This window comes from Capricornis sumatraensis, chromosome 3 (assembly GCF_032405125.1).
Source record: "Capricornis sumatraensis isolate serow.1 chromosome 3, serow.2, whole genome shotgun sequence".
Taxonomy (NCBI): Eukaryota; Metazoa; Chordata; class Mammalia; order Artiodactyla; family Bovidae; genus Capricornis; species Capricornis sumatraensis.
Genome location: NC_091071.1, coordinates 69,868,828 through 69,882,269, shown reverse-complemented (window position 1 = coordinate 69,882,269; position 13,442 = coordinate 69,868,828). Strand labels below are relative to the sequence as shown.

Here is a 13,442-nt window from a genome sequence, read left to right as displayed (position 1 = left end):
CTTATTTTCTGTCTAGATGATTTACCTATTCATGAAGGTGGATATTAAAATTCCCTACTGTTATTGTATTAGTTTCTCACTTTAAGTCTGTTAATATTTGCTTTATATACTTAGGTGCTTCTATGTTGGGTATATAAATATTTACAAACATTGTATCTTATTGGGTTGATCCTTTTATTATTACATAGTAACACCCTTGTTTGTCTCTTACCACAGCCTTTGTCTTCAAAATCTATTTTGTCTGATACAAGTATAGCTACTCCAGCTTCTGTTTCCATTTGCATGTGTATCTATTTTCATCCCTTTACTTGAGATGTGTGTCCTTACATCTGAAGTCTCTTGTAAGCAGCATATATTTAGCCACTCTGCATCTTTTGATTGGTGAGCTTAGTCCATTTTCATTAAAAGTAATTGATAGGTATGTAATTATTGCTATTTTTTTTTCTATTTGGTAGTTCTTTGTGATTTTTATAGTGTTATGCTTAGATTCCTTTATCTTTTGTATATCTATTGTAGATTTTTGCTTTGTGGTTACCATTAGGAATAAAAGTGTTTTTTTTTAAACTAATAACTGCATATGAATAATACTCTTGCCTGGCAAATCCCATGGATGGAGGAGCCTGGTAGGCTGCAGTCCATGGGGTTGCTAGGAGTCGGACACAACTGAGCGATTTCACTTTCACTTTTATGCACTGGAGAAGGAAATGGCAACCCACTCCACTGTTTTTGCCTGGAGAATCCTAGCAACGGGGGAGCCTGGTGGGCTGCCATCTATGGGGTCGCACAGAGTCGGAGACAACTGAAGTGACTTAGCAGCAGCAGCATATGAATAATATTCTGTATCTTTGGGAAAAGAAGCCCACAGGGATGAAATTCTAAAATATTCCTACTGAAGTTTAAATTGTCAAAAAGTAACAGTAAAAAAAATTTTTAACATCAGTCCAGCAACCACCAATGATTTTATTTAATATTCAGGGTGGCTTGAACAGAACAGTCTTGAGATCCAAATAGTGTTTTCTAAAGTGACAAAAACAAGAGTTCTGAAAACAAATCAATTAGGCCTCCAACCCACAACAGTCATGCACCTAGGATGTGCAAGTCATTGGATGTGCAAACTTCCAAAATAGCTGCATGTGCTGAAATGAAGGGAATCATTTATGGAGCCCATCTTGTCACTGCTGACACTCAGGCCTCATAGTAAGCAGTTATGCACAGATTTATGGGTTAAAATACAGAAACAGCTCCATATTGACAAATGGCTGCCGCTTACTGAACTCCTCGTCCCAAGTGTTCTTATCCCTTCCTCAGGGTGTCCTACAATTACTCTTGATCCTCTCAGTTCTGCACTACGGCCAGCATTTGATCTGCTTGGTCAAAACTCATGCCATGTTAGTTGGAAGAACTTCCTGCAAGGTGGTACTCTTCGTATACACACTTCACAGATGTGGAAGGTAAGCCAAGAGAGGCTGTCAAGGACTTCTCTAAGGGCACTCAATTATTAAGGAACAAAGACAAATGTAAAGTCAGGTCAGACTTCAAAACCCGTGCTTTCTCTGCTTTTCACTCTTCTGAATACCTCCTTAAAAGGAGGTTATAAATTTTGTCATAAGCAGATCAAGGGTATAAAGAGATAAAATAGGATCAATATGAATGATATATATGAGCCATACTCATTCTTTAGATCAGATAGTTTTAGAATCTTAAGTTTGTCATATCCTAGCAATAAATCATTATCTCTCATATAAAAAGTATTTAAACCAAATATACCATATATTAAGAACAGGACAGTGCTGGTCATGCACACTACTCTTTAGCTTAGGTATCTGGCTATGGGAACAGCCCAAGTTTTCAGATGAAAATGGATCACATAAAGAAAAATTTACATTACAAGCAGGCTTTTAAAGAAATTAAGAGTCACTTGAAGTCAGGATTACTCACTTGTGATCATGGCACTGGAGCAGCATTCATGGGTAATTTCATTAGATTTGTAAGACTTTCTCAAGTTTTTTACTTAATAATCAGTTTTTCCAGATTTCTTCTGAGACCAGCTGGTACCACTGCAGGGAGAGGAAGCAGAATAGACCTTCTACCTTCATGAAAGTCAGCTGAGGATGAGAAAGGTGAACTGATCCCTGTAAGTTAACCTGATCAGTTATTAATAAATTTAAAATGCAATGAAAAACAAGTGTGAGAATAGGAAAAGGTTTGTGACCCACTCTCTGCCTTGCCTAGGACGAGTCTGGACAAAAAGCCCTCTCTCAAGTGACTCTCAGCCATCCAGGCACAGGTCAAGCAGCATTCCTGATCTAACAACTGAAGAATTCTTTATATTGCTCTTTCATGGTGACAGGTATATTTGCATCTGTTCATTTTTGTTATTTTGAACAATCATGATTTAACACATTGATGTGTTCTAACAAAGAACCAAGATGTTAACACAGTAAGAACCTTGCTTTAAAACTCCAGGAGCTGTGCTTTAGTTCTGATGTCATTTACTAGTTAATGTGGTCTTACCAAGTAATTTCTTTTCTCCAAATGTTTCTCCTCTGTAAAACTGGTATAACAGTACCTATTCTACCTCAGATTACTTGTACTATCAAGGAAAACCCCCTGGGATGTATGGTAGAATTTCCTCTGATGAAATACCCTAAATGGTTAGAGTGTGATCCTTTTGGTAACTACAGTCGAGACAAAGTTAATTTTTGTTGCTGGTGTTACTACACTCCACCACCTTCCCTCTTCAGGTAGTCTAATCATTTAAAACAAGTAAAAAATACTATAGAACTTGTTTCTTAAGGGAGAAATAGTATTTCTCAGGAAGCAAAGTGGACTACACATGTAGGATAAAAACAACAGAATAACCTTTGAGTCTTAAAGGAGAATGATAGCTTTATACACATGGTATTACAATGAGTTGGGTGTGGTTCTAAGTGCTTATGTGCATGAACTCATTTATTCTTTGCAACCACTTTGTGTGTTGGGTACTGTTATACTCATTTTCAGACAAGGAATTTGAAACACAGTGGCAGTAAATGGCAGTCAACATTTAAACTCAAAGAACCTGGTTCTAAACTGGGTTCTTAACCAGTATTATTGCTATTGCCTTTTAAAAACTCATATGTATGGAGGTAATATACATTTCTAGTATGTTAAATGAGTGAGAATTTCCAGGTGAAAATCTTGATCCTAATGAAAGATAACTCCTCTGAATTCTCCTCTGGCTCTATGCAGTTGTTTTGAAGTTAGTCTATACACATTTACTCAAATCTTTCCCATTCAAAAATACAAGAATTCTCAACAAGAAGAATCTTCAAAAAAGGAAGAGGGACATGAAAGCAGGGGAAGGTAAATGGAGATATGTATAATTCAAATCAATGGAAAGTTGTAGAAATTCTAAGACTTTTACAGAATTCCTGAAACCCAAGAACTAGAATTCTAATAATTTTATTTTAAAGCTAGCTGCAAAATAATTTTTAAATAAATTAAGCCTTAAGAACATTAAAGTTTAGTATATTGGGGAGGGAAATGATGAGATAACATGTCAAAATTTAAAGTGGGATTATTTTAAGACGTGCCAGTGTGATGTTAAAACGTGTGTAAGAGTAAGTCTGCCTTTTCCACATACAAATCAAACAGTAATGTAAATTAAACTCACAATCTAAAGGACTGGACAGTCTGCACTACTGCTGCAAAACATAGCTAATAACATCTGATGGTAATCAGCATTATTGTATTTAATAAGTAACAACAGCAAAACACACAATAAACTCTTTAAATTTGTTTCACTGAAATCCTACCATTTTGGTTTCATGTAATGAGGTATTTGTAGAAGTATTTGTTCACATTTTATGTACCATTTAAATTGAAAATTATTTTTTTAGAAGGGGATGGCAGCCAGTAAGTAAAAAATAGACTTAAAACTTCATTTTTGAAAAACAACCAAGTATCTACCCAACTCCAGACTTAATAAATTAGTGTGGTTTCTACACTTACTTCCTCTCAGCATGCATGCACTAAAGCTAATTCATATCAGAGAAATATTTTAAATTATATGCAAAAACTATACATTTACCTTGCAGTGCTTCTTAAAGCGAGGAGACCTTGGCGACTGTCTTAAGGTAAAGGAAATGCTTTAATTAATTTTGAGGATAGAATTTAGGAGACCAAAAAACAATTTAAGCCTCAAAAGCTAGTTAGAGTAATAGATTACCAGCGTGACTGAAATTAGTGATAAATACATGTGTCCCAGGTAAAGGTAACAGTCCTCACTTTGGCTCAGTTAGCTATCTTGTACTTGCTGGGGTAGGGACATACTATCCCAAAGCTGTGTCATTTCTTTGGAAAAACTTTAAGAGGAATAGAGGGTCTCAAAGCTGGCTTATCACTTACACACCTTGGATTCTAAACAGATGATAACCTAAGCCCAGGAAAGCAATTTTATGGCTTATTCTCCTCCTTTTCTGCATTTTGACAGTAGCAGTCACTTCCATTTATTTGAAAATAATATGATAAAGGCCAGTGATCTAAGTCTGTACCTCTTCTTCAATCTCATGTTAGATGTACACATCCACTTATATATACCTCCCTAAAATTTTAAATGAAACTGGGTATTTTAATTGGGGACTTTAAATAACAGTTACTATAATGAACATAGTATTTTAGGATTCAGAAGGATGAAAACTCAAACAACAAAACTGAAAAATTTGCAGACAGCACCTAAAGCACTCAATTAATGCTAACATTCCATTACTATGTCAGTATTTCTTATAGGATTTCTATCTTGATCTACAGAGGAACAGGTACAGCCCTTAAGCCATTCCCCCAATAGGGCTAAGTGTTACTTACCTAGCATTAGCCTTGACAATGGTTATTAGGTATACTTTAACAGCTTGAAAACCCTTCATACTTATCTTGAAGTATACTTCAAGAATTTATTCAGCTGATTCTTAAGTAAAGGAGCCCAGTCGATGTCCTAAGTCTTGAAAGCTCCCTTCAAATGTAATTTCATAGTCTTTAAATTTTAACTGTCATTGTTTATTACTGTTTTGGCTACATTCTCTACAATTTCAGCAGCATCTTAAAGAGACAATGTGTCTATGTACAATGAAAGAACAAAATGGCTTGCAATATCAGAAATTAGAGCTACCGTTTAACTGTACAATATTAAGGAGAATCTGTGTTAAACATAGCCTCCTTTTTCAGCAACATGGACAATTTACATGTAAGAATCAGCATTATGAATGTGATGATAAAGAAATTTCTTAAAGGAGTGAAATACAGCATCCTGAAAAATAACGGTTTCTACCATACAAGGCAGTTAGAAAATGTTCACATTTTAACAAATCTGTACAAACCGCAAGAAACTTGTTTAAGGGACTGTCATCCCACCTTGCTGATTAGAACCTGCTAGAAATGTAGAATTACCATGAACAATCTATAAATCTATTACATATGTGCTCCCACAGCCCTAGAAATCAAGAAACTGATTTCAAGAACTCTTTATGTCCAACATGGATCATTTTTACATGCCTTAATTGTTAACAAATGCCTGCTTTTAATAATCTTTCTATGATGTACAGTCAACTTGCACCTTTTAAGGAGGTCATTTGATTTTTTTTTAAGCAAAGAAGCAACACCATTTAGCAGCAATTAAAGCGCCTTCAAGAAGACTTAAAAAAAATACAATATCCAATTAGAAAAGCCATATTTTTAAACATTTGTACAAGAATAAGCTGCTGAAACTTGCTAGTTGAAATATGACATCTGTACAACAATTTACAATAGAGCTAGAAGGGAATTTATCATTATCCTGCATAGAACTGGCCTGCATTTGGTTATATATTGTCACTTGTTTGAATGAACAAGGCCTGGTAACAAAATAAAAATACCTGTTAACAGTTCTAACATGTTGAACACTGGAGATACCATAATTTAGTGACTTTAACTGACTGATCTCAAAATAAGCAGCGCACTTTGTCAGAGGTCTAAAGTATCTAGGAACAGCTCGCCCTTTAACATAACCAGTGAAAAGAGCAGACATGTGATTTCAAGGTACAACCTGCCAAAAGCCAGACCAGGCAAATGACAAAGTCTAACTTTGCCCAGAGATTCTCTCACATCCTGTTACTGTAAAACACAACTGTCACTGTCATTCCGTTCTTACTTTGGTTAGAGCAGATAAACTGCTGAATGCTGAATAATGTATCCAGGCACTGTATAGTTCTTGTGTTAGAAATATGTCTCATTTTCCATGTGTTTTTAAATAATGAAAAACTACCCTTCGTATTAGAACTCTCGAGTAACAACCAAACGTACTGAAGTATTATAAACGTTATTTACAGTGTTCCCCTCCCCAACAAAAACCACTTTTCTTGAACATGGTATTCCTGTTTCTGTGCAACAGGCAGTCACCCTTCACTGCTTAAGGTTACAATCAGAAGTGTACATTTATTCAGGGTCCATGATCCACTCTCATACAAACGACTCTATGAAGAACTTCAGTTCACAAATAGTTCTCAACCATATCCTGTGTAAAAAAGAAAACAACAAAAACACTCAAAAGCTCTCAAACTCAAGTGTGCATCTGGAAGCAATTCAAAGACATCATGCCGATTTTGGAGGAAAGTCAGTAAGTAATTATGCTCGAAGAAGGGGGTGTGGGGGATGCTGTCAGCCCAGCCATGTGTAAGTTGCCTGAAGAATTGGATCTTCTCATGTGTGGGAGAAGGTAGGGGTCATTTGCCAGTTGGTGCACATCAAACCTATCTTCTTTTCGGTATGCCAAACAGCGTCTTATAAAGGCCTTAAAAAAAAAAAGAGCAATTAAAATATTTTCCTTTTCTAAGTATTAATAAACTGATTAATAAACTACAGATGATGGACACATTTCAGAAAATAGATTTCATTTCACTGGGGGTTCACAGTAAAAAAAACTAGCAATAAAATTATTGCAAATGCAACTCTCAACTCGGCCTCTAATAGTTCACAGTACTAAATATTATTGATACCACTTATTGCTGGAAAGCTGTATTTCTTTTGTTTAAAAATTTTTTTATGGAGATTAAGATATACATAACATAAAAATGAGCATTTTTAACCCGAGTATACAATTCACTGACATTAAGTTTACTCACACTGCAGTACACTATCACCACTATCCATCTGCAGAACTTTTTCATCATCTAGAACTGAAATCTGTACCCATTAAGCAGTATCTCCCTATTCCTCCTTCCCCCAGCCCTTGGTAACCAGTATGCTCTTTTATGATTTAGCTATTCTAAGCACCTTATGTGTGTGGAATCATGAAACAGTCGTCCTTCTATGTCTTTCACTTAGCATGATGTTTGAGTCATCCGTGTTGCAGCGTGCGTCGCAATCTCACTCCTTTTTAAGGCTGATATTCCACTGCATGTATATGCTAGATTTTGTTTGCCCACTTATCTGTTGGTTGACTTTTGGGTTGCTTCTGCTCTTAATTATTGTGAATGCTGGTGTACAATGTCTGAGTCCTTGCTGCCGCTTTCTTTGGTCTACACCTTTAATATCATTTTATATATAAAAACCCTTGTCTACCAATAGTGACAGTTTTACTTCTTCCTTTCTGATTTATACGCCCCTTATTTCTTTTTCTTGCCTAACTGTTCTGGCTAGGACTTCCAGTACAGGCATACCTTGTTCTATTCCACTTTGCAAATACCGTGTTTTTTGTTTTTTTCAAATTGAAGGTTTGTGGCAACCCTGCATCAAACAAACCTATTGGCACCATTTTTCGCACAGCATGTGCTCACTCTGCCACATTTGGTAATCCTAGCAGGCTTTGACTTTGCATCATGATTTATTTGTGGTGGTCATCAGTGACTTGTTACTTCTGTAATTGTTTGGGGGATGCCATGAACTGCGCCCATATAAGACCGCAAGTTTAACTGCTGAAATGACAACAAAGGATTTAGAACATTAAATAAACTTAGCTTCATAAGGCAGTGGCAGGGTTTGAGAGGACTGACTCAATTTTGAAATCATTTTACTCACAGTAGAACTTCTCTCAAAAGCACGGTATGCTACAGAGAAACTGTTCATGAAAGGAAGAGTCCCATCAATGTGAAACTGCCTCAGCATCTCCACCGTGATCAGTAAGCAGCCATCAACAGCAAGGCAAGACCATCCACCAGCAAAAAGGCTGGCTGAAGGTTCAGATGATGTCTATTTAGCAGTTTTTAGCAAGCAAGTATTTTTAATTAAGGTATGTATATTATTTTTTTTAGGTATAATGCTACTGCACTAATTAATAGACAACATTATCGTGTAAACATAATTCTATGTGCACCAGAAAACCAAAAATTGTGTGTGACTTCCTTTATTGCAATATTCACCCTCTTGCAGTGGTATAGAGTCAGACCCGTGCTATCTCTGGGGTATGCCTATAAACTGTGTTGAATATGGAATACTGCATTTCTCCCTACAAAACTCCAGAGTCATCTTTTTCTGAAATTTGTCTTCTGTAAAACAGTCATTCCACTTTACTGTTAATTTAGTTTAGCCAAGAGAATGATGCATTTTTCGCTGTAATATTTTCTCCCTATTGAGCATACAGCACAAAATGAATATAACTATATAACTGGCAGACGAATCAAGAAAAAGCACTTTATCAGAACCTCCGAAGACTCTTCATGCCCGCTTTTGGTCACAGGCACTGCCTCTGCCCCAGTCTACTGGAGTAATAGCTATCTGACTTTTAAACACCACAGTTGAGTTTTGTGTCTTTTGAACTTTATGTGAATATCACAATAGATTATGGTCTCTTTAGCCTGCCTTCTTAAAAGACATCATGGACTATATTTGGGTCGTTAAAAACTATCACAACCAAAGGCCTAAGCAGCTCTTTTCCAGAGCAAATCACCAGCCCCTATTGGATAGACTTGCCTGTGGCTGCAGTCCCTTTTGCTTTACTTATTAACAAATGTCGACTCTGTTTTAACCACAAACTTATGAAATAAAAAACTACTTCACAAAATTTATTTACATAAATTTGGTACCTTTGCTTCACTGCTTACAACAGGTTTTACAGGGAACTGGACATCAGTGGCTTTTAATATCGTATTTTCTTGAAGAATGTCTTGCTGAGATTGATTATGACCAAATGGCTTTAAAAGAAATGAATAAAATGTTGAGATATTTATCTCACAAAATATTTAAACAGATATTATCACTGAATCCCTGCAGTACAAATGATTTGTGTTTTAAAAAATCTCAGTTACTTGCAGGTTGGGATGTATTCTCATAGGCTATAATTGACAGCAGGCTGAGAAAGACCATCTGATCAATCCTCCACATAGCCAAAACACTATAAATAAGCAATTAAGATGAAAACATCAAATATTTTATTCTGAGTGTTTAAAATGTGTAAGAACTTCTTCTTAGTAGAAGAAACTACAAGGTTACTGCTGGCACCTGCTAGCAGATATGGTTTTGAAAACAGCTAGGAGAAGCCAATGGCACCCCACTCCAGTACTCTTGCCTGGAAAATCCCACGGACTGAGGAGCCTGGTGGGCTGCAGTCCATGGGGTTGCTAAGAGTCGGACAGGACTGAGCGACTTCACTTTCACATGTTGGAGAAGGAAATGGCAACCCACTCCAGTGTTCTTGCCTGGAGAATCCCAGGGACAGGGGCTGCCGTCTATGGGGTCGCACAGAGTCGGACATGACTGAAGCGACTTAGCAGCAGCAGTGGTGTCCTTTAGTTTGATACAGTTCAAACTAGTTTGAAAAGTAGTGGAAACATCTGTGCACAGTCCAGAGTAACACACCTTGAGCATGACAAATTAAGTTAAATGAAACAGCTCTGGGTTTGGTCCTAACATGCAGTGAATTCCCAGACAAGTCCCTGGATCACTTTTCACAGATGAAGGGATTGAATGGGATAAGGATTAGATATCCATGGTAGTTAGTAGTTCTGACTTCAATATAAAGAGAGGTTTGAGAAACATTAGGACTAAGTTTGACAGAATTTCCCTGAGGAAGCACAGGGGGAAACATGCTCAGGCCAAATGTGTGTGTGTTTTGGGGGGTTCGGGGAGAATGGGGTAGAGGATGTGAGAAAGTGAAGAAAACAGTTTTGACTCCATTATTGCTAATGCTACAGAAACAATAGCGGTGTTAAGAAGCTGTTGTGACATTAAAGTAATTCTGATCCATGAAAATTTAGTAAGTGATGATATATTTAAGATCACCTAAAAAAATTAAAATGTGTAACTATGGTTCAGGCATCCAAAATGGAGCTGGGTAGCCAATATGGATGTGGTTTCAGACACATTCCTGCATCACAGACAACCTGAACTTTCCAAACCATATCAAACCAAAGGACACTACTAGTTGTTTTCAAAACCAATTAGCAAATGCTAGCTGCAACCTTGCAGTTTAGAAGTCACCCCCACTTTGCAACTATGTGAACAGCACCCTTACTTCTGGCCAGCTCCAATCCTAATTCTTGACAATTTATGTAACCTTGCAGTTTTTTGCTTATAAGCACCGCTCCCTCCTTTGTGTAGAGCTGCAACACAGTTCAAGTGCTTTCTTGGATTATTGCTTCACAGGCTGTTCCTAACCCCAAATAAACAGCTATTTGGGGTTTGTTGTTGTTGTTCCTGCCTCAACCAGGTATCCATTCTTGGAATTCTTGACTAAACTGACTTCAAATTAATGAAACTTCAAGAAGAGAAAATTCAGTTTCTCTCCATATAGCTGAATCTGCTATACTTTAACTTACCTTTCTACCATAAAGACATTGAAAGAAGATGACTCCAACTGACCACACGTCAACCTTGTTGGAAATCTTTGGTGGTTCCTTTCCAACTACAAAACACTCAGGAGGTAAATACCTAGTTTGGGGTGGGGGGAGGGGTGGAGACAGAAAAAAGGAAAGGATAGTAACAATTTATAACTTAAACCTGTAAATGTAAAATCTTAGAACTTTCATTTTATCCATACATTGAAGGATGTCCTAAACTTTTAAAGCTTTTGTATCATCTGACCCTAGCGCCAAAACAACTTTGTGATAAAGTATGTAAGATACAGTTAACCCTTTAACAACACAGGTTAGAACTGCATGGATCCACTGGCATGAAGATTTTTTTTTTAATAGTAAATACTACACACTACACAATCCCTGGGTGGGTGCGTTTCAAGCCTTTGGAGGAACCATGTATATGAAGGGCAACTCTCTAAGCTACTCTCAGATTTTTGACTGTGTGGAGGGCTGGTGCCCCTCATCCCTGCATTGTTTAAGGGTCAATTATAAATGTGTATCTTCTACAGAAATGACAAATTATCATTAGAAACTACAGTGTTCTGAGTATCCACTAGGACAAAAAACTATTCCTATCCCCCTCTTCACCAATGTTCAAACTCTTCCTAAAACACACATCAGCCAGTCCTTTTGTTTAAAGAACCTCAACATCACTCACTAACAAGGTAAGACCTTTTATCTCTTGCTTGTAACAAGAGATAAAAGGTGTGACATTAAAGACTGTCTTAGTCTAGCAGCCACTTAAATTTCCAAAATCTCTTCCCGACTCCCTCAAAATGGCTGCTGCTGCTAAGTCGCTTTAGTCATGTCTGACTCTGTGCGACCCCACTGACGGCAGCCCACCAGGCTCCTCCGTCCATGCGATTTTCCAGGCGAGAGTGCTGGAGTGGGTTGCCATTGCCTTCTCCACTCAAACTGGCTAGCCAAAGCCAATTCATTTGGTCCCCACACTGTGCTTCCCCACATGCTTCTGAATATGACAACCTTTTATGCTTGCTTTTACCCCAGTCTGGGCTTCCCCCGGGGCTCAGAGGTTAAAGAATCCGCCTGCAATGCAGGAGGATGGGGGGGTTCAAATCCTGGATTGGGAAGATTCTCTGGAGAAGGGCATGGCAACCCACTCCAGTACTCTTGCCTGGAGAATCCCATGGACAAAGGAGCCTGGTAGGCTACAGTCCATAGGGTCACAAGGAGTCAGGATCTGAAGCGACTTATCATACTCATTTGACACGATAACCACTCTTTCTTCAAGACCTGCCTATCACAAGCCTTCTCTGCTTCCCTCCAGGGACCTCTGTTACATTAATTCATTAATCTTTCTGCAGTTTTGAATGGTAGCAGCAGCAGAAATATATGGAACATTCAAAAATACTTACCTTTGTAATTTATAAAGTCATAATTTTAGACAAAGAAAAGGCAAAAATAAGATTGTAATATTTATTTTTACCTTTTAAATAAGTTTAAACAGCTCCACCAGGATGCAAGCATCTCCCCCTGTCTAAAATTTGGATAAACTACAAAGTCCTGAAAAGCAATACAGCTAAATGGGAATCTATGGTTTTTTGTTTTATACTCACTATGCTAAAATCATTTAAATTTCAGCAGAATGTTCACAGATGACCAATAGCTTGTATGTGATGTAATCCTTTCCTACCTTCCAAATCAAGTAAAAAGCCAAGTTTGTTCTATGAAAAGTATGCATTTTCTGTAGGTTTATGTGTGTGTGTAACTGAAACAAGAATGGCTCTTAAACACTATGCTATACTGTCCCTCAAGGTAAAAGGGTGTAAGCAAGGAGAGAAAGTATAGGAATAGATACCAAAGCTTTTCAGGAAAAATGAACAGCAGGATTTACTGAATGCTTGCATTTGAGACCTGAGAGGGAGAAAAAAAAAAACTCACTTTTCTTCTAAGTGATACTGACAGTTAGGGGATGAAAGGCAATTTGTAAAGCCACCATGACACATATTCTAAAAGTCTGTATAGGACATTGTTTACCAAATATATGCCTTAAAAAACTAATATGACTAGAAACTAACCATTTTGGGAAACACTGTTTCTATAAGAAGTGTAATTCCAGGTTCCTAACATGAATGCAGATGGTGACTGCAGCCATGAAATTAAAAGACACTCACTCCTTGGAAGGAAAGTTAGTTATGACCAACCTAGATAGCATATTGAAAAGCAGAGATATTACTTTGCCGACTAAGGTCCGTCTAGTCAAGGCTATGGTTTTTCCTGTGGTCATGTATGGATGTGAGAGTTGGACTGTGAAGAAAGCCGAGAACCGAAGAATTGATGCTTTTGAACTGTGGTGTTGGAGAAGACTCTTGAGAGTCCCTTGGACTGCAAGGAGATCCAACCAGTCCATTCTGGAGGAGATCAGCCCCGGGATTTCTTTGGAAGGAATGATGCTAAAGCTGAAACTCCAGTACTTTGGCCATCTCATGTGAAGAGCTGACTTATTGGAAAAGACTCTGATGCTGGGAGGGATTGGGGGCAGGAGAAGAAGGGCAAGACCGAGGATGAGATGGCTGGATGGCATCACTGACTCGATGGTTATGAGTCTGAGTGAACTCCGGGAGTTGGTGATGGACAGGGAGGCCTGGTGTGCTGCAATTCATGGGGTTGCAAAGAGTT

At 37.7% G+C, this 13,442-nt stretch overlaps 1 protein-coding gene across 1 annotated transcript in view; it reads right to left on the bottom strand.

Annotated features, from left to right (window-relative positions):
* Nucleotides 1–3,474: 3,474 nt before the first annotated feature.
* TLK1 (tousled like kinase 1) overlaps nucleotides 3,475–13,442 on the bottom strand; it is a 175,501-nt gene continuing 165,533 nt past the window's right edge. The window contains exons 19-21 of the mRNA XM_068969199.1: nucleotides 10,764–10,875; nucleotides 9,033–9,140; nucleotides 3,475–6,802 (exon numbers count right to left, since the gene is read on the bottom strand). Of these exons, the coding sequence (XP_068825300.1) occupies nucleotides 6,626–6,802; nucleotides 9,033–9,140; nucleotides 10,764–10,875 (397 nt within the window). The 3' untranslated portion in view covers nucleotides 3,475–6,625. The remainder of the gene's footprint in view (nucleotides 6,803–9,032; nucleotides 9,141–10,763; nucleotides 10,876–13,442) is intronic.